Here is a 27,093-nt window from a genome sequence, read left to right on the forward strand (position 1 = left end):
CTGGGGGGAGATAAAGGATTCCACCAGTTTTCCTCCTCGCTTTCCACGCGGAGGCGGGACGCGTTCTCGGAGAGCACCGTGGTCCTCTGCCACGCCCAGAGTGTGGGGGGCAGTGAAAAGGATCTGTCGAGGAGATGTGAGGCGCAGGTAAAAGGGACCGAGACAGGGCAGCTCATGATGCAGGAGGGAAATGGGGCTCGTGGGACCGGGAGAGATGCTGGGAGCGGGGCTGGGGAAGCCGTACAATCCAGGTTGCTGGTTTCCCCACCCCCACACCAAACCGTGGCGGTTTCCCTCCAGGAAACTCCCAGTACCATCGTACTTCAGTCTCAGAGGCTCTCGGCTGCCCTCCAGAGGTAGGGGATACTCCCTGGGGTAGGGCGAAGGGATTGGGACAGGGGTGGCTCAGAGAGGCGGGCCGAGGGCTGACGGGGGAGGGGGCTCAGGGCATGGGGGAAAGGACCAACCGTTGGGATCAGGAGATTGGATTCCCATTCTAACTGACCTTGTCAAAGTCACTGCACCCCTTTGGCTCGCTGTCTTCTCTTACAGTGGTTAAAATACCAGCTTAATGGGTAAAAGGGCTTTGGCACTGTAAAGCGTTTTGTCAAACCTAGGAAATCAGTTGGAGGCTTAGCACGGGTCCCCTGCAGGCCTGATCTAAAGTGGGACTGCAGAGCAATTTAAAAAGACAACATTTTCCTTTCTCCCTCCTCCCACTTGGACCCAGGGAAGAAAGATAGGGTGGAAGGAGCAGAGGCCAAGAGGGATGGAGCAAGCAGCAGTCCGCCTAGGGCACTCCCTCAGTAGAGGGCGACACTGCCCATTCTCCCATGGCCTCCCAGGTCAGTGCCAAGTTGCCTGAGCAAATGGTTCTCAGGCAAGAAAATGAGGAACAGGAGAAAGCGGAGGGTATGACTCTGGAAGCAAAGCTTGCTCCAGAAGAGGTGGGCCCCAGATGGAGCCACACACTGGGGATAAAGCCCTAAGAATTCTTTTTTTTTTTTTTTTTTAGTTTATCTATTTTTTTAGTGATCTCTACATCCAACGTGGGGCTCGAACTGTTGGCCCCATGATCAATATTTGCATGCTCTTCCAACTGAGCCAGCCAGGCACCTCAAGAACTCTTTGCCAGAATGTGCTAACCGTCAGATTATCTGCCCACCCCATCCCCAACCTTCCTCTCTCTAGCTTCCTGCCTGTCTCCTTAGAATCTGAACAACCCTGTGGCTGGGTCTCATGGTTCACCCACTTTCCTAGTGCTAATCATCACAGCCTGCTTGGTGTGAGAGGTATTTGTGTACATGTCTGTCTCCTCCACCAGCACTGGAGCTTTCTGGGTACAGAACTATGTCTCTCAGCACCTTGCAGGAAGCAGATGCCACAACTGTGTTAGTACAATGGATTTGAAGGCCTGAGCGCTGTACACTGGGTCTGTCCCCTCTATGACTCTTGGGTCCTGGTAGTGTCTGTCCCCAGGCCTCTGCCTTCCATAATCCCAGGGCTGGATTGAGATACAACAAAATCTGCAAGGACAGGGATCATCACTGAGAGGATGTGCTTACCACAATACCAAGAACACACAGTTCCCAAGCAGAGGGGTGTTGGTAAGAAGCATGGGCCCTTGGCTGGGCTTTGGTCAATACAGAGAAAAATGGAGAATTCTGCCCTCAAGGAATTCAATGTCTGACAGGGGGAGTACAAGATAGACAACACAGATCTGGGAAAATAATCATCCTGACCCTGTGAAAAAGCAATGTCACAGACACCAACACACTCATCCCAGATAGGCAGACACGGGTATGTGTATACTAGTTTCAGGAGTGACCTGCGGGAGACTGAGCCCTGCAGAGCAGGGACCCTGGCTGTCTCATTCACTGCTGTAACCCCAGAGTCTGGTACTTCCTTGCTAGGTGCTGGGTACATGTGAGCGTAGGAATAAGAGACTGCCCCACCAGGCAGAAGAGGTGGAGGAGGTCTTGAAGGCTTCCTGAAATACTAAGCAGTATAAACAGAGAAGGGTTCAGACCAGGAGGGCAGAAAGCAAGAGGTTGTTCGGGCTCACGCCCTGCTGCCTCAAAGGAGCAGAGAAAAGGGGCTGGGTGCAAAAACTTAGCAGAAGGTCCAGCGGACACATGCAGACCAGACTGGCCTCAGAGTCTATGTCTAGCACTTAGGAAACTCAGGGGTGGAACCAAGGCTTGTGATCTCAGATAGGGAATGACAAGCAATAGAGATCTTGTTAAAGGGACTTAGGTGGTATCATGCCAGAACAGCCCCAGCCACAGAGAGCACCCAAAGGTGAGGCCAGTCCTGGGATTTTTCTCTCTGGGCACACATGAGGTCCTCTTGCTTATGCCCAAACACAAGATCCCAGCTCAAGGAAGGGACCGAGCCCCATCACTGGTGCCAAGTCTCCAGGTAACCATGCCCTTCCTCCCCCATCCCACAGGGCACTTTTAATGAAACTGCAAACAATCACTTCTCAAGTCCTCATCCTTACTTAGGGGTCATTCCCTAATTTGCACCAGACACACCTAATTCAATCACACAGGAACTTCCCCTTTCCTAAAAATAGCGATTTGAGAATCTGGGGATCCTTGTTCTCTGATTTACCAGGTTACAGTAGCTCTTGCTTATTATCTCTATGTTTTTTCCCTGTATGTAAAATCATCTCTTTAGCGGACAAGGAGAAATTAACTGGTTGCCATCTGGCTGAAAACCATCATTTCCACTGTGGTCCATCCCGCCCAGTGCGTACTTCTGTAGGCAGACCTGAGGCTGTCACCCCTTGGTTTATTTGGCCTCTCGTCTCCAGTAGGTTTGTAGTTTTTGCTACACTTTTTGCTATGTCCACCTGTACTTCCTTGTCCCTGCATGCCCACTGCACCCAGAAGCTGACCCTCCTTTCTTCCAGCCCTCGCTGGTGCCTGCGTGCAAGCCTGGTCTCTTCCCCGTCTTTACTCCTTTTTTGTTCCTCCGTGCCTCCTCTCCAGGGATAGCCCATGCCCCAAATCCCAAGTCCTTTCCTTTCCTTTCCTTCAATAAACAGCTCCTGAAATCCTGCCTCCTTTGAGGATAGAGGATTGTCCAGAAGAGAGGCACTAGCCCCCCATCCCACCCTTTAACCGCTCCCAATCCCTCCTGCACGAGAGGCCACCTGTCAGTTTATGAGATGGAAAACACCTTCCATGCTCATCTCATGAGTTAATTCAGTGCTAATCCCCTAGTCCTCTCTCCGTCCACGTCCACCCGGTACTGTTCATCTTCTCACTGCCACTCTCTAAAGGGCTGTGCCATAGCCATGTTGGTGGCCTCTTTATTTTTTTTTTAAGATTTTATTTATTTATTTGACAGAGAGAGAGATAGCGAGAGCAGGAACACAAGCAGAGGGAGTGGGAGAGGGAGAAGCAGGCTTCCCGGTGAGCAGGGAGCCTGATGTGGGGCTCGATCCCAGGACCCTGGGATCATGACCTGAGCCGAAGGCAGATGCTTAACGACTGAGCCACCCAGGCGTCCCGTGGTGGCCTCTTTAGTCATCTTGGCATCCTGGAACTTTCAGACGCTCCCTAATGCGACCTCTCCTTCTATCTGGTTCTTTTTTGATTCCTTTCACATCCCTTGAGTTTCCCACCATCCTCTACTGCAGTGGGAGCCTCTGCTGCCGTGGCAACAGCCATTCCAGCATCAGTCGATAAAGCCAATATGTGCAGAATGTTTCCTCGAGTGATTCCTAAAAAGAGAGGGACCTGCCCTGTCACATCATCCCCAAACCCGCCCTGAGCCCCTCCCAATCTGTGCCGTTTCCTCTTTCCCCAAGCCACAGAACAGATAGTCTGGGGAGGTCCGATGAGAGAAATCCTATGTGATGAGGGAGAGGACTGGCTGGGCAGGGAGTGGGTCCTGGTGATGTCAGGGCTCTGTGGAGGGCAACTGGATCCTGCCCAGTCTCCAAAGAGGAGGCGGGGAAAGAGGCTGGTTTGGAATCATGAAAATCCTCAATTTCCAGCTCCCCAGAACCACTCATCATCCCACTCCTCTATCTCCAAAGGCAATGGCACTTTCTACGGTGGGGTGGGATGAGTGATTTGACCACATGTGTTGACCGAGAACTTAAAGCAATCTGAGGAATGAAGACACAGGCACACAGCCAAGGAAAGGCATGCTGTGTGATTTTACATTCTCACACCATGTGCTGGGCAACAGATGCAACCCAGGTTGTCTGGGGGGGGGGGTCTGCGGGCTCCCGCATTAGACTGGGGAGAGAGGAGGACAGGAAAAGGTAGAAAGGAGAGGTGGGCTGCCTCCACCCTGTTGACCTTGAAAGGTAACCTTGGGAGAAGAGGGGATCTGACGGAGGGGGAGTGGACAAGTGAGTCCAAACTTGGTTCCAACAAGGACCAAGTCAGAGCAGGGAAGAGGGAAGAGTTTTCTTGATATCTGAGCTTACGGTCATGATCTGGAGAGCAAGAGCTAGGCACCTAGTCCCATGGCTCTGCAAGCCTAGCCCACCCACCCTGGGCCAGGCCAACTGAGTGACAGACACCCTCTTTAAGTCTGCCCTCCTCAGATCCCTATGATGAGGGTTTTTTCATCACCTCCCTAGCAGATTCTAATACCTATGCCTTTGTGGAGTGCCCTCCAGCATTGCTCCCCACCTCCTTCTGTCCTTTTCTCTACCCTGTCATTCCCCTATGTCATTCCACCCATCAGCAGGGACTTCTTGAGCACTCAAAATGTGTGCAAGTCCGGGTAGGAGGCTGCTGAAATGGCCGGTGCTCAGCACAGTCTCGTCTACAACCTGATGACCAGCTCCCCATTGCTCACCTCCTGTTCAGTGCACGCTAGGTGCCAGCTATGAGGAGTGCGGGAGGCTGCAGACACAAACTCCTGTCCTTGTGGAACTCCCAGTCTAACGGGAGACACAGACAATAAATGAGAAAGAAATGTTAGCTACTACAAAGCTCTCAGGAGTAAAACAAAGCAGGAAGGGGAATATGAAATCTCCAGCGGTAGGAGTTGAATTTTCAATATGGTGGCCAAAGAAGGCTTTAGTTAAGATGACATCTGAGTAAAAATCTGAAGGAAGAGAGGGAGCAATTTATATGGATAACTGGGGGAAGATTTCCAGGCAGAGGGAAGAGCCCTGTGGGAGAGTGCGCCCGGCCCAGCAGCAGAATCGCATGGAGATCCGCGTGGCTGGAAAGAAGGGGGGGGGTGGCGGTGGGCAGCGAGGTCTGAGATATAACTGGAGGCAGTTATAACTGGAGGGCGTGGAAGGCCTTCTGGGTCATGACAAGGACGTGGTCTTTTACTCTGAGTAGGATGGGAGTCACTGGCAAGTTTGGAGAAGAGGAGTGACAGGACCCAGCTTCCCCCTTGAGAGGGTCACTTTGGCTGCCGCTTAGGCTCATGGGCAGAAGAGTCGCAACAGCGGAGGTAAGAGAGGACGGTGGCTTAGAAGTGGGTAGTGACTTTGGCAGTGGTGCAAAGTGGTCAGACTCTAGTTATATTCTGAAGCCATTAGAATCTGCTGATAGACCAGGTGTGGGTGTGTGGGGTTTACAGAAATGGAGCATATCCTAAGGATTTGGGCCCGGACAACTCTAACATTGGACTGGCCTTCAACCAAGACAGGGAAGACGTGCGGAGGAGCTGGTTTTAGAGAAAGGATTGGCGTCTTCTGTTCTCCTCAGCCCTTCCGAAGGCCAAACGGCCCTCCCCTAGGACGCCTTCCCTCTCTCCACATGGTTCATTGCAGCCACTTCAATAATCTCTGAACATCCAGAGCCAACATTTTTCATTCACTCCTTTGTGTTTCCCAAGGATCCATCTTTGCTTGGTCTACTGATGATGAATTTTTTCTCAAAACCCATCATGGCTCTTTGCACATAGTGGGCTCTCAGAAATAGTTGGTGAATGACGACCAAGTAAATGAATGAATGCGTGACTCAGAACAGATGTGTGGGGGATGGAAAACACAGTGACCTCTCAATACCCCGTGGTGAGAGACACTGCAGCTGGTGTGCTGGAATGGGAACCAGGCTCTGGGATGAGGTCCCAGCAACATCTTTGCTTCCTTCTCTGCAGCCCTGGGCCACAGGGAGGCCAGCAGACCCTCTCTTTGCCCCTTCAAGGGAAGCTCCAGTTTTTCGGGGGAGTGACCTGGGGACATACCACAACTGAGACCCTCTCCTCCCCAACATCTCTATCTCTGCTCTACTCGGAGGTGTGGAGAGCTTTGCGACATCTCTGGAAGACAGAGGCAAGAGTGGGCAAGATGTCCTCAGAGCCCAGGCTCCCTGGCATATGTGACAGTCTCAGCTGGAATTTGAGCCCCACCCTTCGCTGCCATCTGCAGAAGAAAAGGGGCCAATGGACACAGTGGTCCAACATGGATGCACCAGCTTCCTCATACCTCCAAGGGCCTCATCCAGGAAGCCTTCCAAGATTGATCCACTTGCTTCCTCCCAGCCCAGTTGCTACTTTGCTTTGCCAGGACATTGGTAGAAATATGGATTCTGCAAGGCCCTCGCTCAGCATCTCTGGTCCAAGGAGGCGCCCAAGCCCAGGAGTTGGGAATTTTTCTTCTGGGCCACAAGGTCAGCAGTGCAGGCTCAGAAGAGATTTGCTATTTGCCCGCCTACTGGGGGAAAATCAGGCTCAGCAAACCAAAGGCCGGGTGTGGAGCCAGGGATCATAGGCCTTAGTCTACCCTCTGGCCTAACTATCTCAGGGAGAGCTTTTAGGAGGGTAGAAATGCTGAGAAATTCTAAACTACAACCCACATTCCTCGGGGCTCACAGCAGCCTGGATGCAGCTCCCCTGAGCCTCTACGCCAACAGGACAGGGATGAGCCTGCCACCTGGTGAAATGGGAAGGGCAGAGAGTAGACCCTGAGAAGGCAGTAAGTCACCTCTTATCATACAGGGAAACAGGACCCGAGCCCAAAGCCCAGCATGTCCAGCTGCAGGTGCAGGACCGGGCTCTCCAAGTCTGATACCTGCTGGTACAGAGCCAAGCGCTGACCCTGCGAGGCATTCAAGGCCTTCACGGCTCTGGCTCCACCACCTGGTAACCTTGCCCTCTCATGATTCCTGCCTGTCCTCTGGTCCAGGCCTAATCCCACCCCTGCTCCCTGTAACCCAGATGCCCACTGCACCTGAGGTCTGCATGGGGGTCTAGGAGTGCAGTCACATTAAACCTGGCCCACAGAATCCTGGGGACAAGGGCAGAGAATTCCTCCCTTGGTGACCTACAGCACCACCAGCCCCTTGCCCTTTGTAGCTCAGCCTCATGCCCTTTGTCCTGGGGTCCTGGTCACTTCTAGTGGACGTGGCAGTACCAACCAGTGCAGGACCCCTTCAGGACTTCCCTCTTCTCAAGTCTTAGAGGTCCTGGTTCTCTTCTTGACTTGCTATGTGGCCTTAAGAGAATGCCTCCATCTTCCTGTAATGAAACGTGTTCTCATTGGTTACGTAAGAAATTAGGTGGAAGTACGGGGTGGAGAACCTTAAATCCCTCTGCTCATGGCCTTCTAGCAGGGAAAGGCCAAAGGAAAACACCTAATCTAGACGACTCTGAAATTGCACTCATTTAAAATTAGATCCCTGTGCTCCTTGAGCTAATAAAGAGACCAGGATAAGAAGTCTTAGATGTTTCCCACATGTGTTTGGCTTGTATGTTGCCATGGCAACTGTTCCATACACATCCATTGGGGTGTTCATTGCACATTGGGCTCCAGATGAGCTCTGCAACACCCAGGTCCACTGCCCCTAGACTAGGACCAGCCCAGATCAGTTGTCATGGCAACCACAGGCCTGTGAGGGGGGATGAAGAGGGACAAGGGTAGCCTGTGTGCGTGCAGCTGTACCCATGTACAAAGAGAGACACACAAACTGCCTGTGTGCACGTACGGAGACACACAAACTGCCTGTGTGCATGTATCCTGTTATACGGGCAAACCTAGAATCAAATCTGACCTGTTACATGGGCAAACCTAGAATCAAATCTGACCTATCCATGCAGAGTTGATTGTTTTAAGGTCATTGAATCACAACACTAAGTGGAACCTCAAAGATAATACTCAACATGCTGCTTTAGAGCAGAACCGACGCATTTGTAATAAATCCCATTACCTCACTGTGGGCCAAGGAAACACAAAAACCTGATGACAGAAAACAAAAGGTCCAAACCTGAGGTTGTCTGGCCAACGCTGTGATATTATTACTGAAGAGGAGAACTTCCTAACCTGTGTTCACAAACTGGTTTGAGAAGGTCCGTGAAACCAACCGTCAAATATAAGTTTTGTGTTGTGAAGAGTCCATTTGTCTGGGGAGACATATCATAATGCTAACCAGGTTCTGAAAGAGGTCCTTGAAGCTAAAAAGTTAAAAACAACTGCAAGAGTAGGGAGAAACCTTTACCCACCTGACCTAGAACCAGCTGGGGACCCTCTCACTACTCTGGAGAGAAAGATGCTCACATACCAGGGCTATACCCATTCTCTCAGGGGGCACCTCTGTGCTTTATGAGAGTTTTTGTTAGGTTTTTATTTATTTTTTTAAAGATTTTATGTATTTATTTGACAGAGAGGGACACAGCAAGAGAGGGAACACAAGCAGGGGGAGTGGGAGAGGGAGAAGCAGGCTTCCCATGGAGCAGGGAGCCCGATGCGGGGCTCGATCCCAGGACCCCAGAGATCACGACCTGAGCTGAAGGCAGACGCCCAACGACTGAGCCACCCAGACGCCCCTTGTTAGATTTCTAAAGAGACATTAAACTTAACACAGGAATTTCATTGAATTTTAATAGAATAATCACTGGCAATTACTTAGTATATAAAAACTGCTCTGCAAATGTTAAGAATAGTCATTGGTATGACGGGTGGGAGTTTCAAAGCATGATGAGAACTCTACCTTTCACCCAGTCTGATTTCATCCCAAGGAGCTTACCACCTCTGTGCTTCTTCCTGCCCCACAGAAACCCAGGTTCTCGGGCAGGCAGGACGCAGCAAGCTCACTGGGTCAAGCTCCTGGCCCTGGACTGTGCCAGTCTTTATGTGAACACGAGAGCCGCTCGCCCTCCACGTCTGATGGGGCTGAGCTCTCCTCCCACTCGGAAGTTCTCTTATCAACGTGACCTCGATCATTCTCAACACGGAACACACTCATTTGCTTCTCCAGCCCTCTGTGGAGGTGGGATGATTTTCTTGAGAGAAGGGATGACTAAGACTAACCGCTTCTCTGTCCTGCCCCCTCCCCTCGCCCCCCCAGGGCTTGGATGACCCCACACTCGCTGACCCTCTCTCTGCCCTGACCCTTTAATTATCTTCAGCTCTCTCTGAAGCACAGGACTCCCACAGCCCGGGAGCCACACACAGGAAGGCGGGGTTTTGATTCCTTCCGCCTCTTAAAGGACCCGCGACAAGGGATATTATGACTGGGGTAATTCTCAGCACTTAATCTTCCTGCTTATTGTGTCTACGTCGCTCACTCTCTTCAACGGCCTCTCCCCAGAGCTCCTTCCGTGCGGGCCTGCTGGGCGGCCTTATTGTGTGTGGGGGGGAAGTCTCTCTGTGGGGGACCCTAATCCTCTTATCAAGGGGATAGAGGAAGTACAGGGAAGGGGGGGAGCACTGTGTTTCGGTTTCTGCCCATTCAGTGGTGCCAGAGGGAGGGACTAAAGCCTCTCTTGGAGCCAGGGCTCCTTGAGATGAAGCTGCCTGCAGGCCTTCCCAGGGAGACCCTGTTTCTCAGAAGTTGTGAACAGGACTGGCCAGCTTTTGCCTCAAGGGATGGGACAAAGACCTGTGAAGTCAAGTCTTTAGGGCATCACTGAAACGGGGTTTCTCTGGATTAGTTATGGAAGTTTCTCTCCATTGGTCATGGAAGGACAGTGGTGAAAGTTTAGCAAATAGTTCAAGTTCCTTCCTCCTCCCATGGCTGAAATTTCTAGCGGCCCCAGAGACCCCTAGATAACACTCTGAAATTGTATGGGGTAGTCGGATCTGGAGAGATTCCTAGTAACTGGGCCTACCTCCTCCCAGTACATACCCTTATCCTCAGGGCCTTCCCGTGGCCCACAGGCGCACAGAGAGAGAACGAAACAAGAGGCCAGCGCTTCCCAGGAAGAACTAAAGAAGTTCCTCTCAGTTGGGAGAGCTGAATCTCCAGAAACCTGCCAGAAGGAAGCTGAGTCGAGGTCAGACAGGTACGGGGTATAGGAGACAATTCTCTATAGGACAACCATTTTGACATTCCACTAAAACGGCTCCCACTGGGTCAAATTCACTGCTTGGAGATTAATCCCATTCCCAGCCAAATGCTGTCTTGCGAAGTCACTCAGCCTCCTCCCTCCCCCTTTCCTCCTCCTAAGAAATAGAATCCAGATCCCTCTAGTTTCTATTTCAAACTCCTCCAGCAGGGTACCTCAGATGACCTCACTTCTCTGGCCTCTTCCTTCACAGGCCCCTCCTAGAGCTAGGCTCTGTCCTGCTGGTTATCCCGCTGCCCCTCCCCGGCTTCCCGGTGGCACCGCAGGACTTGGGACATGTTCCCTTCCAGCAAGGTCATGGCATGCATGGCTAAGAGCGTGACGTCCAAAGGCCAGCTGCCTGGGTTCCAATCCCGGCTGGACCACTCTGGGCATGTCGCGTAGCCTTTCCTCATTTCCTCATCTGTAAAGTGGGCATGTTAGTAACAGCACTCTCCTCAGTAAGGAACAATAACGCATATTAAGCAGTTACTATGTATCAGTGCTCCTCTAAGCACTTTATACATTGGTGCATTTGGTCCTCATGGTGAAGGTACTGTCATCATCATGGAGGCACAGAGAGATTAGATCATTTACCCAAGGCTGCACCGATAGCAAGTGGTAAAGCTGTGATACGAAGCTAGGGAGCTGTTCCGACTCTCACACGGTTGTTAGAAGGATCGAAGGTGCTTACTGGCAGGGCCTGATGCAGAGGAAGCCACAGCAAGTGTTAGCCACTGCTGCGCGGTGTTATTATTACCTCCCTTCCCAGCTCCTAGAAGCCGACTTGGTCCCGGACGGCCACCCTGTTTACCCAAACTGGCCCTCCAGAGACCCCCGAACTCCCGAGCCTCCTCTGGCCTACAGCGGCACGGAGCTGCCTGAGCCCTGACAACAGAGCTAATACCATCTGCCCCTGAACTCGGCCTGTGTTTTCTAGTCAATTGTCTGCACGTTCTCTCTCCACGGATGGCTAGGACATCAGGCTCGGCGCACCTTGAAAGTCCCCAGAGGGCAGGGAACACGGCAGTGTGAACTCAGCATGAAATGACACAGGTTTGGGATGACAGAGAAGCCAGTGACATCCCGGGGCTTGCTCACGTTGAGAACGATGTCAGCAGGACTATGGCTCCCTGACCCTGTTTCCTTCCCCACCATTTGGCGGAGGTTAAGGGAGACAGTGTGCCAGTGACCCAGTGAGTGCTGGGAGCAGCGGGAAGGCAGGGGAGCAGTGCTGGAAGGCTGGAAGGCTGGGCTTTTTGACAAGCCAGGATTCAAATCCTGGCACAGCCCCCCTAGCTGTGTGTCCCCAGACAAGCTAGTTCATGTAACTTCTCTGAGCTGGAGTTTCCTCATCTATTGCACAGAATAACAGTTCCACCTCTAAAGGGTTGCAGAAGATGCTCATGAAGGACTTCACGGGAAGCATCTAGCACGGAGCCCTGCACCTAGTAGGTGTTCAATAAATGGTAGTCATGGTTACCACTTGGTCATTTTAGAGTTGGGGACACCAAAAGGCAGGAGTCCTGGCTTCAATTCCCCTGCTAACGAACCAGGCAGTCGTGAACAAGTCTGTTTCTCTCTGAGCCACATCGCTCCCCATGGAAAATGAGGCCACACGTCGGTGATGGGGAAAGTTCATTAGAGCTTTGACTTCCTGTGTTCTTTGATTTGCCAAGTCATCGGTAGCCCTGGGATACTTGGAGTTGGCCTGAAGCCCCCAGAAGAGCACGGGGGGCTTGCTCTACTGTGCTGGAGCCACCTAAGAGCCCTGAACAAATTCCTCTCCCAGGGAATGCAGTGACCAGACCTCTCTCCTGCCCCCGGCGGAGGGCACACCAGGTATCCAAGTTTTCTCAGAAGGGGGACTCTATCCCTGCTCCCAAATCCACAAAACATGAAAAAACTTAATTCTGGCTTAAAGATGGAGTCGGCTCGACAAGGGAGAAGAAAGAAGGAGAAAAACAAAACAACTCCAGCATGAGGCCAAACTCTACACTGCCCCTCCTATTCTATATATATCAAGCCTTGTGTGAGAAGCAAGGCGGGGAGGAAGCTCTAGCTTGTTCCCCAGCAACACATGTGATGATGAGAGAAAGTACCCTTCATTATGTGTCCACTTAGCACTCAAACATGCCACAAAGTGGAAGTAATTAAGGAACCTGTGTCAACCTTGGGGCAACCTTTCCCAGTCCTCCTGCACACGGCCTCACACACGTGGGCACACAGAAATGTCAGCACTGGCTTCCACTGGCTTTCCAAATTAAGATCTGATGGTGGCACCAAGGGGAGTGTTGGCAGATGGGACCAGCACGGGTCCCTCACCAGCACTGCCAAGTGAGCCAAGAAGTGCGTCAGGGCACACACCCAAACACCCATGGGCTAGGTGCAGAACACCCCTGGGACATATGAAGGCCAAGGCCCAACACCACTGTGTGTGGCAAGTCATTGTGGGAAATTCTCTTCCTGCTCTACAAAGCTTATCTCACCTCATTTGGACTCCATTCCCAGGCAGAATAAGTAAGAAAGTAGTACAAGGCTGAGAAAGGTCTTAGTCTTCCCTGCTCCCCTCAAGGCCTCTGTCCCGCCAGATGCCTGGATGTCTGAGAGGGCCATATTGGGAAGAGAACAGCAGAAAGGCTGGTTGCTCCTCATCAGCCAGCAAGAAGCAGGCCCACAGAGGATCACTGATCACTGACTTGTGTAGTCAACCCCCTGACCTTGGGTTCCTTATTCACTCTCTCAATTCACCATTTCACCAAACACTGATCAGCGAGCACTGTGCTAGGTCATGGGGAGCAAGACGGGTTCACAAACAAGAAGGAAGGATGTTTGAGCTACAAAAGAAAGCAGACCTGCCCCTTGTCGTCTACAAATTGATATGGGAATCACATGGTCAATAACTGTGCTGGATTCTGTGAATGACACCATTATAGGATATGGTATTCTATTCTCCAAGGCACCCAAATATCCTTCTACAAATTGAGGGGCGTAATGCCAGTGTCCTCCTCGTGCTAGAGGGCTTCATGTGGGCAGGACTGACTGGGCTGCCGGATCAGTTCCTACAAGGGCAGGTCACTGCCAACCAATCCTCTGGGTCAGGCTCACTGGAGTGAATCTCTAGCCTATGAACTCCTTGAAACAGGTCAGAGTCTTATTCATCTCTTTGTTTTATTTTTTTCTATAGGAATGCCATTTTAAATTTATCTATCTATCTATCTATCTATCTATCTATCTATCTATCTATCTATTTATTATTAAGGTAGCCTCCATGCTCAATGTGGGGCTTGAACTCATGACCCCAAGACCAAGAGTAGCATGCTCTCCTGACTGAGCCGGCCAGGTGCCCCTTATTCATCTTTTACCTTAGTGCTGAGCACAGTGTTTGGCACAAGGCAAACACTCATTGATGGTTTGTTGATTGAATGAAAGAAGAAATGAATGAATGAATCATGTAATGCTCTGAGTGAAGTTCAGAGGTAGGGGAACAGGGCATAAAATGGAAGTCTTCCATTGTCTCTCTTCTCATCTCTGTTTTCTTCAGGCTTAGAGTGCAGGCTCCCCTACAAAGCACAAGCAGACCCTAAATCTCTCTCTCTCCATCCAACCCATCGGCTTGCTCGGCATAGCCTTGGCTGACATGGATCGCCATGATGACTAGGGAGTGGCAGAGCAGAGGCAGTGAACCTGGTTTCTCCTCCCCAGGAGCCTTGGAGGAAGCAAGGGCTTCTCCCTTTTCTCTCACCTCCAAAGGTTCACCGGCACTCCACCTCACAGAGGAACCCAACCTGGGATCTATCGGACACGCCCAGAGCTGGCTGGTAAGGATGGTCTTCCAGCTGACGAGCCTGAGGGATTCCTAAAGTCAGGCTGGGGCAGATGCTAAAAGTGAAAGTCCTCTCCCCAGCTCATCGGATAATGATTATGAACAAGAGCCTAGTTAGGTGGAGATCATTAGACTCCAACAGAGTGGCATACACATAAGGAAGCCATTACACTAACAAAACTGCAAATGTAAAAATAGAGCTGCACATAGTTTCCTGGTTACCACATTCTAATTCTGATGGTTTTTCAGTGCCAGTGACATTTGGTTTCCTTTGTCCCCCACCATGCCCTGGTTCCTCTGCGGGTGTACTTATTGTGGGAGGCAATGGCTTACTTTCTAGATGCCCAGGCTCCACCCCCATAAACCTCCTTTACAAGGCTTGCCATGGAGTGAGTGTTGCTGCTCTGTCTTCGGGGTCACAATGGCCCCAAGACCACTGCTGGGGCCCAGGCTGGCAGAAGGCTCAAAGGGCCCGGCCCCCAGCCTAGAGGAACACCCAACCACCTGCACAGAGGGGACGAAGAAAGCAGGAATGGCATCCTACTGGGGTCCAAAGGCATCAGGGTCAGGCTGTGTCGTGCGCCCGAACTTTGCCCACCGGAGTCAAGCTCCGAAATGAAGCTGAGACAAAACCTCTGGACAATCTCAGGTTTGCCAAAAGCAAGCTCGTCCTTTTCCTAGGACAAGCCCCCTTTGGAAACTAAAGGACAGACAGAGCCGGTGCCCAGCAGTGTGGAGTCTCGAGTACCTCTCGTGTGTACCACAGTCATCCTCTAGGTATTTTTTAATGTTGCAAGAAAATCAACACACACACCTAAACCCCGCTAAGAGTTTAGAATCTGACCAATCTAGGACCTGACCTAGGGCACACAAGCATTCCCCCATCTGCTCACCAGTCATTCAGTCAGAGACACCTGCTGAGCCCCTGCCGTGGGCCAGACACTGGCCTGAGGATGCACCTGGGGACACGCAGCATCTCTGCCCCTACAGAGCATCACTGTGTTCCAGTTTTGGGGCTCCTCTTGGTAAGCCTCACATTCTGGCTCCTGAGGCTCAGGCACCAGTACGACATGCATCAGGTGATATGTTGTGACTACTGGGTGCCCCAGAGAAGGTGACAGGTGTGGGAGTGGTCCTGGGAGAGGCAGCAGCTGTGAGGCAGTTAGCCAGATGGCTTTGGGCTGCCTCGCTGGTTCCCAGCACCTCCACTGTTCATCTGGGCTTTGCTTGGAACCTGGCTCTTGGTTCTCAATCTCCTAGCCTGTTCCTTTTTTTGTCATGGCCTCGGTGACTCCCGGACCTGAGCACTGGATAAACAGGGCACCCCCTGGCCACTTCCCCCTCCTGACTTGGACGTGCCCCTGGATTTGATGGACCAGCCCTGGGTTGCGCCAAGCATGGCAAAAACTCAAAGTGCAATTCGCAGGCTGATGGCTCATTGTGAAGAGAAGGACCTGTCTAGCCAGGTCTCTTCTCCCACAGGGGCAGTGAGGAGACTTCTAGTCTGGTGGCCTCCCCAGCCCAGGAGGAAGTCTTTCCTCTAGAACACTCACCTGCACAGGAGAAGCTCTCCTCAGTCCCACCAGGGCAGCCGGAGTAGCCATCAAGGACCCAGCTGGCCTGAGGGAGGGGGCCAGGTTCCTGGTCCGTCTGAAGCCTGTGGGACAGAGAAGGGGTGGTCACTCATCACAGAGGTTGTCCTGGCCTTGAAGCTTCTCCAAGGGTCTAAGGATACCCCCTTGGAGCTCAGTTCTTCTCCTGTGCTAGTGCTCTGCACCCCTCTGAGCTGGGCCTTCCCTGGCAAGCATGGATACGTGTGTGTCCTCAGCACGAAGCAGGACTTGGGCAAAGTGAGGCCAGTGGTAGAAAATGGGGGAACTCGTGAGGGCACTGGGATGCCTGATGCCAGTCACCCTTTGGTGTTCCACCGATCCCAGGAACACCAATCGCCCACAGGACAGAGGAAACCCAGAGTAACTGCAGGCCTTGGGTCCTGCATCCTGCCATGGTCCCTACCCTCAGGCTGTGCCTGGATTACAGCCGTGTTCACACACAGAGGGAAGAACTCCCTCTGAAGCGCAGGTCACCGACTCCTTATGAGGGCTTAGAGGGCACGCAGGCCTCCTTGGGCTTGCTCACAGTCCAGGCAGTGAGGAGGCAGGGAAGAAGGAAGGGTAGGCTCAGCTGAGGTCACAGCGACTCCCAGGAGCATAAGTCCATGCTGGGCCAGTGTGGCAGCAGGAAGGAAGGGTGAGGTCTCCGGGCACCAGCTCCCAAGTGCACGCAGACTTCTGAGCACAACCCCAACCGTACAATCGCTCCCAGGAACAAAGGCTGTGGGAGCTTTTATTATAGGCAATTACCCTGGGCTCTCAGAGCTGGCCCGCCCACCCGTCCGCCCGCTGTCTCCAGCTAAATGGACCCTTTGGCAGCTTGGCAGGAGGGGGCGGGGAGAGCTGTGCAGGCAGGAGGGAAAGTTGATGTCTGGTCCTGGGGCCGGGGGCTGGGCTTGGGGGACCCTGTGAGTCTCCAGTGCTACTGAGATTTGTCTTCTCTCTCCAGTTTTTCCTTTTTTTCAACCCAAATCTGGGACTCTGGGCTCAGCTCTGCTATTAACTCACAGTGAAATGCAGAGCAAATCTCTTCTCCTCCGAGTCCCACTTCCATCATGGGATAGAAGAGATGGACTCCAAGGCCCAGATCAGTCTGACAGTCCAGGGTTGTGTGAGGTGTTTGCTGCTCCTGCATGGCTCTCTCTAAGCCATGCAGGCAGTGTTGGGCTCTTGTGTGTCTGCAGGCCCCTGAGCTGGGGGCTTGCGATAGAGCAGGGTGGGGGGTACTCAGAGAAAGCAGGAGACCTCATCTTGCCCTGGGGAGTGCTCGGTCTGAGGGGGTCGCTCACCATGTACTGCTGTCAATTCAATATCAGCCTGATGTTCGAGTATCAGGGGGACAAAGAAAAACTGGAGTTGGTTGGTTTCTTGGAAGAAATGAATATAGACTTGGGTTTTTGAAGGGATGCAACATACTGGTGAGAAAACAATAGGACATTCTACCGGGGAGAGGGAATTCTAGGTAATGTACATGTTTCACTGAATAGCATCATACAGGTAGAGCTAAGCACCGCCTGACCCAGAGCAGGTAGCAAGAACTAGCGTTAGAAATACAAATACTTTGCTGTCATGCTTGTTGGTGCCATAATTATGCTGCCAGGGTGAGTGGGCGTGCACTGGCCCAGGAGCACCGAGGAAGGTGGCCTCCATGTCTCTAACCTCAGTCGGTTCTACACTCTCATCTCTGCCTGCCTCCACCTCCCCAAACTCGGCCAGGACCCCAGGCCTCCCTTCACTCTCCAGCCCAAATGGACAGTTTCATCTATGCCTGAAGCTGGTTAGAGGTTGAACCAGATAGAAGAAAACCAATAACCCTACCCTCCTGACCCCACTGACTGCACCCTCCTCAGTGAAGTCTGACCAAAGGCCAGCCTGAGGAGGGAAGGAGAGAACTTTTGGAAAAAGAGAACACTAGGCAGGTGGAAAAAGGCAGCCCCAGGGTACTGAAGCTGTAAAGGGCTCTCTTCCAGGAGAGCAGAGGAGAATGAGGTTGTAGATCTGCGGAAACCAGCTGTATGAGAGCAGAGGATCTGGAGAGCGGATTGAGAGGCATTTACACCTTCTCTGGGGTCCAGAGAGCCGGGGGGACCAGAGGGAGGCGGTGGCGGGTCAGAGAAGAGGCAGGAGATATACTTCCTTGGGAAGGACCGTACCTGGACCCCGTGGACAGAGATGGCTATGGAGGATAGGGCAGGGCAAGAGAAGGCTGGCGATCTGCTCCCTGGAGAAGCAGGTGGGGCAGGACCGGGCTGGAGATGGGGAGGGAGCACAATAACCTGTTTCCAGGAGCAGCTGGGACTTTGCAGAAGGCCAAGGTGCCGGGGGTGGGGGCAGGAGATTTCCATGAAAACAGGATGTCTGTGCCTTCTAGGGAGCTGATGGCACCTCCTTGGCTATGCAACTTGCAAGGGTAGCCCAGCCTGGCCCTTGGCAGAGTGACCCGTGGCAGGCACTCCAGGCCCCGCAGGGTGTACTGGGCTCCCTCCCATCTTCCAGTGGCACCTAGGGGTGTCCCTCGTCCTAATCTGCCCTTGCCCGAACCACGGCCCTCCCTGCAACCCTAACCCAGGGCCTGAAACAGGCAAGGTCTAGGAGGTGGATGGTGAAGAAAACTGCCCCCCCCCCCCAGGTTGGTACAACACATTTCCATTTCTGTTGAAATGCAAACATGCAATAAATGTTTGCTGAGTGAAGGAAACACGGTTCTGTTCAGGTTGCATTGAAATGTTCAAAGGAAGAAGTTCTGACCTCTTTGGAAAATGTCAGAGTCTAAATCTGCCGGGGGACGTGTAGGGTAGATAATGTAAAATCTTAAACGATTTAATGCCCACTTTTCCCGAAGGTTGAATTCAAAATGAAGGATGTCAGGTAGAAGGAAATCAGGTAGGAGAAGAAAGCCAGAGTCACCAGGGAGACACTGTACTGATTGGGAAAAGGCCATTCGAAGGAAGGTCTGCCCTGCATGCGTGCTTCCTTGAGTTCTCTCACCAGCTGGAGAATCTCAGTGGAGGTCATGAGGGACAGATGGACAGACACAGACAGGAGGACTCCCTTTGGAGAAGGAACATGGGCGCGCTGTGTGGGTGGTACATCAGGCAGAAGAGATGTTCCCAGAGGCAGGGATCACCCAAATGATGACTTCCTTTGATCACGGTGTCAGCTAGAATTCCTGCCATGATGGGAAGCTCACTGCCTTATCAGTCATTTGTAAACCTCTCCAGTTGCTGGAAAGTTCTTCCTCCTGAGCTTCCAATTTGTCTCAAACTGACTTCTAACCCCGTGACACCAACTCAGTGCTCTGGACCCGCACCGGCTAAATCTAATTCATCTTATGACATGACAGCTCTTCAAATATTTGAGAACAGCTCTCAGACCCTCTCTAAGCCTCCCTTTTCCAAAGTAAACTGCTTCAGCTCTTTTAATCATTCTCCTAAAGCCTTTTTTGGATCCCTCATCAACCTGTTCACCTTTCTTGAAGTGTATTTTTGGGCATCAATGCCCTTTTAAAATGTGGCTTTCCTAACTGTGATACTCTAAAAGAGGCATGACCAATGGCGAATAGAGTAGGACTACCGGCTTCCTGGTCCTGGGCCCCGGATGTCTCTAACTGTGGTATAAGAGTGTCTGGAACTTTTCAGAGACCAAGTCACACTGTTGGCTTCTAGTACAAGTGAAACTCCTATAGTTCCCCACCCCCACCCCCCAGATGTTCTGCTGCCACAGAGGAACCCCCCCTCGCCCCCCCCCGCCATGTCCCGGGAACGGTGTACAAGCTTCTCTAAACCCTAGATTGTAAGTGGATTTCTCCTCACACCAGCGCAGAGAAAAAGCCCAGGACGTCAGGCTAGCCAGAGAGGTACTTAATTTGCATTTGAGCATTTCAAAACTGTGTGACACTTAATAATTAAAATTTAGTTTACTTAATGTGGCCATTTTAGTAAAGATATTTTTATTAAAAAAACAATGTACTTGATGGATCGAGGCCCCCTTCTCTTGGGGCTGGCTGCTGGGTGCCAGCTCCATGCCTCCCTGCTTCCCTCCCCACCTGCTCCCCCCAGCTCACCTGTACTGGAAGGGGGCCACTGTGGCGGTGACTGGCTGACTCTGCTGATGGCCCGAAGCGAAGCTGATGGCCCCAGGGGTGGGGGAGGGGCGTTTGCTCGGCAGGGGGCTGCACCCTGGGGAGGAAGCCCCTGATACTGCCCCGGCATCAGGCTCCAAAGACCTGGGGACCCCTGAACTTCTGTAGTTTGCATCTCTTTGATCCTTTCCTGGGTAGGTAGGAAGTTTTCGACCTTCAGGAGCCCCTGGTATTTGAGTTTCTCCAGGAGAGCTTGTTCGGGACGGGCTCCTGCCCCGGCTCTGGCGGACTGGAATCCCTTCTTGAGCCACCTTCTTCTTTCCCTGGGTGCCTTGTGTCTCCCCAACTCTCCTGGCCCCAGCCCAGCTGGAGAGGGCTGCTTTTGGGGTTGCCCTGGGACTGCTCCATGGGGAGCTGGAAAGGCCTTCGCCACCCTCAGCTGACTCTCTCACCACCCCAGAAGCCTTGGGGGAGCCTCTCCCCCGGGAGGCCTTAGGAGAGGAGTTTCTGGAAGGGCCTCCCGCCTTGCCCAGTCTTGGGGAGGCTGCACGCTGGGGGCTTAGGGCCAGGCCGGCCTGGCGTGGCCGCAGCTGGGGAGAGGCGCCTGGTGTATGAGTCCTGGTCTGGGAAGCAGCTCGAGGCACAGGGATGGAGGAGGCATAGTGGGGGCGGCTGGCAGAGTTCACGTTGGCCATCCCATTCATGGCTAGCAAGGCAGCAGTGAGGACTACTGTCCTGCAGAGAGAGGAGAGAAAAGAGGAACGTTAGGCCCCATCCCAAGCTGCTGCTCCTGAGTGTATACAGGCGATGCCAGGGTCAGGGGAGGAGGCACAGGCATCCAGGCTGGGCATCAGGGCTCCTGGCTTCACATCCTGACTCGGTCAGTGCCTGCCTGCCTGAATCTGGGCACATCCCGTTACCACTCTGCTCCGAAACACTGCTGTGAAGCTCATGTGCAGACACATGTGGAAGTGCTTTGTGAACCATGATGCTCTGTACAAATGGGGTTCATTTAACTTTCCCTGACTCTGCTCCCCTCCACTGATCGGGGATAGACTGTCCTTCTCACAGCCCCTCCCTCTCAGACCCTTCCTTGTAGCCTGAGTCTAGAATCCCCTGCCCACAGTAAACCAACTCCCTTGTGCCTTCAGCCTTTTCTCTGCATGTTCCTTCCACCTGCCACTTTATTTGACAAAAGTGCCCAGGATTCCTGTCCAGTGGAATGTAATCTTCCAGATCCCACTGGGCTCAAAGGTAGAGCAGCCAATCCCGATCCCCACAAATCATAAACTTGGAAACCTCCCCCGACCCTAGGCTCCTGCCACCTGGCTCCTACCGTTCACTGGTCCTCACTGACGCCAACTCTCCTGGTCCCTCCCCACTGTCCCTACCCCTCAGTTACCAGAGATTTGGGCACTGGGCTCATAGGCTGCCTCATAGCCATTCCCTATGCACCCTCTGGCCCAGCACTCAATTCCTTCCCTCCCAGACCTTGATCCATTAATTATCCCATCCCTCTCCCGAATCTTCAACTTCTCCTCCTCTACCAGCTTCTCCTCCCCGCCATGTTAATTAATGAATTAATTGCTCTATTAATCACTTTCATTTCCAAGGGAATTTGAAGCCATTTACAAAGACACAATCAGTCAATTCCAGATAGATGAAAAGAGTTAAATGTAGAAAAAGAAACCATAAAAGAATTCGCAGAACACACACATAAATGTTTCCATAATTTTGTTGTGGGAAAGGCCTTTGGAAGCCCCACGTCAGAGGCAGAAATTATAAAGGAAAACACTGATAGACTTCAGTGCATAAAAGTGAAAATCTCTGTATGGACACAAAAGCCCTTTTAAAAAGATTCAAGCCATCAATAAACTATGAAAATACTTACAACACATAGGGGGGACAAGGGAATTCTACCAAATCAATAAGAGAAAGCAAATGGTCCACAGAATAAAGAGTAAAAGACTTGAACAAGGAATTCACAAAATAATACATATAATTGGCCAGAACCTAACAAAAACAAAAGTCCTCCTTAAAATCGAAGAGATGCAGATTAAATGTTATCATCTTTGCTATTAATTTCACTACCTTTTAGAAAAGGTATAATATCCAGTTTTGGCACAGGGCCACAGACACTGCTGTGGGAACGATGCCGGACCTAGAAATGGGTCCTGGGGAGAGGAGGAAAAATGTAGGCAAATGATTATGTACGAGGAAAATGCTCAAGTTGACTCTCTAAGGGTAAACTGGCCCTGGGTGAAGATGGAGACAAAGGACATGTGGGCAGAGAAAAGACCACCATGGTATGGCTGGTCCACCTGAGCCCACCGGGGTGTCCCCTTTCATACTGCAGAGAAAGCTGTCAGCAACTGCACGGGACTGCTTATGGCTGTTGTCAACCTTTCTCTGACCTTTGACTCTGTGGCCCAGGCCCAGCTATAGGCTAAACTGTGAGAAGTCAATATAGACCTCTAAACATTGATGGATTTATAGAACTACAGTGTGAAATGACTGAGAGTCAGGGCTTAGAGGACTGTTCTGCTAACAGAGGAAATAATTTCCTCTAGGAAGAGAAATGCTCTGACCCCCTCCTCCTTTCCTCTAATTTGTACTTTAATGATTTGATGCCATTATTGGATGAACTAAAGTAGCCCCCACCTCCTCCAGCAGAGAAGGCAAAGCCATGTGTGTTCAAGTGCCCACAACCAGCTTGCCTCCACTCCTCCAGTGGCTGCCCATCACCTAGGCCCACAGGACCACATCCAAGGCTTGCCTGACTCCTGCCTCCCTCCCATCTGTCTCATGCCCACCTAGCAGGCTGTAGACTGAAAGGACACTCTAAGTCACCCTCTGCCTGCCCACAGTCTCCCATGCAGGGCACCGTGCCCCATCCCCAGCCCCAACATGCCAAGGACAGCCCCACAGGAGGGCCTGAGAAGTACTTTCACAAAGAGATCTCAGAGGGTACTAACAGCAGTCTGCAAAGTAAGAATAGGATAAAATCGAGGAACTACAGTCAGGTGGAGAAATAGCGGGTGTTTACTATAAGGAGGAACACCATGCTTTAGCCTGGCCTCAAGACGGTAGTGAGAATTCTTCCCCAGTAGAGGTAAGAGTAGATTTACTTTGTCATCCTCCTATCCAGCCACTGCGCTAGTTATCAGCTACATGCATCAGTGACAATGCCTAACAGGACCAGAGGGGTAAGAATAGACCTGATCAAAGGTGTGTGTGGTCCCTGATCTGCTGACCTTGGCCTCCAGCACAGAGCTGAGCCATGCACTGGCCAACTGAACGAATCAGCTGATCACCCATGAGAAGGTCCTAAGACCACTGACCCACTACAGCTCACACCCCTGAGACTTTAGCATTCCCACGGTCAATCCCTCCGCTGGCATAGTACCACTCAGGCCACTTCTGCCTCTCCCCTTAGGCCTAGTCTCATCAAACCCCAGTGTGGGGACCATGGCCATGTAGGCACCCCAGCCCACCCCCTTCAGGAGATACGTCTGTGATAGAACCCAGAACTGCATCTTGGTGCTGCCTGCACCTCTCCTGTGAACTTCTCCCCTATCCACATTGTAGAGTCCAGGGATCCCCCCAAGAGCCCAGCTCACCTACATTGTCCTCAAAGCATCCCCAGGCTCCCCTTGGCCCAGGCTCTCCCAGGCCCTACATCTAGGATTGGCCAGATTTCCAGCCAAGAGAGACTTAAGGCCGAGGAAGCTGCTTCGACTTCACTTGCCAAGGGAGCAGATGCAGTTGCTGCTTTAACTGGACCATCATTTTTTCAAAAGCTCGATGGGAAGAGGATTTAAAAACATTCCTGTGGTAGAATCACAGGAGTCCCACCCCTCCCTCTTCACTGCAGCTGGGGGGCCCTGCTCTCTCCTCCTCCCCAGAGGATAGCCCTCACCTAGACCAGGAGCAGCATGCACACAGGCGGTGATGACCACCATCCCAGGTGGGAGTCTGGGAGAATCAGACTACCTTTGGGGTGATGGAGGAGGGATCCCCAAACACACTGTATTCTCTGAGCCTGGTGGGAAAGGGGGCACAAAGGAGCCTTCCTGGTTTGCCTTTAGAGTGGAAACTCACAGGGGCTCAGGATCTTTACAGAGATCTCAAGAGGACACCCAGCATATCTCTCTTCCCTAGAGAAGAGCATCAGTATCTCGCTGAGGCCCAAGGATGGATTCCCTAGACCACAGCCATCAAATGCATGTCTGACCTCAGGATGCACTCCTCAGCCTCCATATTAACACTGTCCTTGCTGTGATCAACAGCTCTGGGCCTTCCAGAGATTGTGGAGGAGGGAGGAAGAGGGCATAGATCTAGTTCACAGGGTGGAAACCAGAAAAGAAAATCAGTCATGGGCAGCTCTGCAGGAGGCCTCCTCCTCTTTTTTTCTCCTTTTTCTCCAACATTCCTCAGATCTAGCCAGCTTTCCCTGTACCCTTCATATCCTGTTTGCCTTGGGTGGTACTAGGCGCCAAGATGGTTCTAGGGCATTGCCCCATAAGAGGCTATAGGCAATAAATGAGGATGGGGAGGGAGATAATGGGCCAAATCGTCTGGCCACATGCTTAATATGCCCAGTTGGTAGCAGGTGGCACAACTGGGGTAGGTGGGGATTGAGGAGGAAGACTATGGAGTTCTAAGTCTCTAGCTGATGGGAGGCCTGAGGAAAAGGGGGGGAGCGAGTACTCATGGGGGGTGGGGTCTTAGCTGAGACACATGGACAATGGTGTTTTCAAAGTTCAAGGGTGAGGCCTCTGTCCAAATGATCTCTTCTGGGGCCTAACCGCATATCTACTGGCCACGGCATCCAAGTTGCATTCTTAATGGACCAAATGATTTGGGAGACTCCCATGCTTACTCTGGGGCTCAGTTTCTCCTTCTGTGAAATAAGGAGAAATCCTTTCCGCCTCCTTGCTCCCCATTTCTTCATGTCCTGAGCAGGCTGAACAAGGCGGTATCTAGAAAATATTCAACCTCTTGGGGTATTAAGAAGTATTAAAGTCCCTTTCATAGTATATAACAGGGTTAGCTGTAATGGTCTCCATTTCTTGGTTCTCATTGTTAGACAAAATGTCCCAGAGAAGCAGGACAACCTATGTGTCTTTTGGACAGGGCCTGTTCAAGAGAAAAGAGCTTGGCTATCAGGACTGATCTTTTGTAATACCTTCACAATATATCTGGGGAGGGTCCCAGGCAGAAGGCTAGGAGCTAGGAGTGTTAGCAAGGAGCCTCTTTCTTTTTTATGTGAACATGTATGTGCATATGTGTGTGCACACACATGTGGTATTGGGGGATCCTACCAGATCCCCTACTCCTAAACATGCTCTCTCTTCCTCCTTCTAAGCGCTCTGATCTGAAATTTCACTTAACTTCAGTGAGCAGATTCTTTTTTTTTTTAAAGATTTTATTTATTTATTCATTTGAGAGAGCGAGAATGAGACAGAGAGAGAGAGCACATGAGAGGGGGGAGGGTCAGAGGGAGAAGCAGACTCCCTGCTGAGCAGCGAGCCCGATGCGTGACTTGATCCTAGGACTCCAGGATCATGACCTGAGCCGAAGGCAGTTGCTTAACCAACTGAGCCACCCAGGCGCCCCCAGTGAGCAGATTCAAGAAGAGGGTCTCAAGTGTCCCTTAGTTCACTCATTCTGGGGATCCCTGTCCTCAATAAATTACATCAGGGAATTAGTACTTCCCATTAACAAAGCTCATTGCACTTTCGAAAGGATTCACAACAGGATCCCTTTGTTCATCAACACACACCTTGGTTGAGTACCTCCCATATGCCAGGGACTTGCCAGATGCTGTGGCAATCACAGTGGCTGAAACCCAGGCTCTGCTCTCAAGGAGCCAACAGTCTGGTAGGGAGAAACATACAGTCATCACAAGCGCATATGCTGTGTGTCAAGGGAGGCAAAACAAAGTGCTATAGGGATGTGTGTGTGTGAGTGTGTTGATGAGGCAGAATCTGGGAAGGCTTCAATGAAGAGGCAGCAGCAGAGTTGGGGGTTGGTGGTTTGAGGTCCGGGAAGCAGTAGATTTGATGACTGAACCTCCCATGCCCATGGTCTGTCTATCAGTGCTCCAACACATACTCTCCTCTTCGAAGAGACTCTGTGGAGTGTTAGTGGTAAGAGAATAAATTCTGGAGCCACAGTGCCTAGGTCAAAGCTTGGCTCTGCCATTTGCTGATGATTTGACCTTGTGCAAATTCCACAAACTCTGAGTTTTCTCATCTGTAAAATGAGGCTGAGACCGGGACCTACCTCTTCATTGCTTTGAAGAGAAAATTAGTGAATAAAGGTAGTGCTTAGAACAGTACCTGGGACATAGTAAGGATTCAACAAGTATTGTTGTTATGATCACAAGGACAACGAACCCTTTTCTCAAGTGTCCCTCCAACCCAGATGGCCCAGGGATGGAGGCTGCATGGCCTGGTTGATCTGGAGCCTCCAGCAGAGCAAAGGAGGATCAGAGTACCTGCCAGGCTCTGATCAGAAATCTATAGCATCAACAGGAAAAACACTGTCCGTGCTGGATGTGCTAACACCCAAACGCCCACCAGTGGACAGGGTAGGAAACTAGACAGTTGGAAATTTTGTAGTGGAAAGAGTAAAGCCTTTTGAGTCAGGAAGACCTGGGTTCAAATCCTAGATCTGCTACTTCTTGCTATATGGCTTTAGAGAAGCTATTTTAACTTTTCTGAGCCCAAAGTCCTCATCTGTAAAAAGCAGTCTTAGAGTTTTGTAAAGATTCAATGAGAGAATAAAGATGAGATACCCAGCATAGTGCCTGGCACATAGTAGATGCTCAAGAAATGGCCAAAATTATATTAAGGAGAATAGCTGCCCTTCTTCTCAGAAGGGAAGGAGACAAATTGAAACACAGACTGGAATAGTCTGATGGATGTCAGGTGAATCCAGAGGCCGGTGGCTTCCAGGGAAATGGGGCACAGTCCCAGTCCCTGAACACAGTGTGCAGCCCTACCCAGCACATACTTCCACCTTGTCCCACTCCACCTTTTCCAGGCTACACCCCGAATGTCGATTCTCTCATCCTCCACCTGGGGCTGTTTTATTTTTAAATCCAACACTTTTTAGTTGCATTTACCAACTGCATGCCAGGCACTGTTCTGAGCTCCTTACCTATATTAACCTGCAATTGCCCTATGAGTTGATGGAATTATATCATCATTCCCACGACACATAAAAGGACACCAAGGCACAAAGAGGCTAAGGAATTTGCTTGTGATCACACAGCTAGTAAATGGGAGAGCCAATATCAGAGGCACAATGGA

At 51.5% G+C, this 27,093-nt stretch overlaps 1 protein-coding gene across 5 annotated transcripts in view; it reads right to left on the reverse strand.

Annotated features, from left to right (window-relative positions):
- Positions 1-27,093, reverse strand: part of NAV1 (neuron navigator 1) — a 239,136-nt gene that overhangs the window by 147,419 nt on the left and 64,624 nt on the right. For all 5 annotated transcript variants that reach the window (XM_088017120.1, XM_028120112.2, XM_088017122.1 and 2 more), the window contains exons 2-3: positions 19,757-20,509; positions 15,634-15,737 (exon numbers count right to left, since the gene is read on the reverse strand). In XM_088017120.1, the coding sequence (XP_087873246.1) occupies positions 15,634-15,737; positions 19,757-20,478 (826 nt within the window). In that variant the 5' untranslated portion in view covers positions 20,479-20,509. The remainder of the gene's footprint in view (positions 1-15,633; positions 15,738-19,756; positions 20,510-27,093) is intronic.

This window comes from Eumetopias jubatus, unplaced genomic scaffold, assembly GCF_037043125.1.
Source record: "Eumetopias jubatus isolate StellerSeaLion01/CBP00866 unplaced genomic scaffold, mEumJub1_p1.0 scaffold_12, whole genome shotgun sequence".
Lineage (NCBI taxonomy): Eukaryota > Metazoa > Chordata > Mammalia > Carnivora > Otariidae > Eumetopias > Eumetopias jubatus.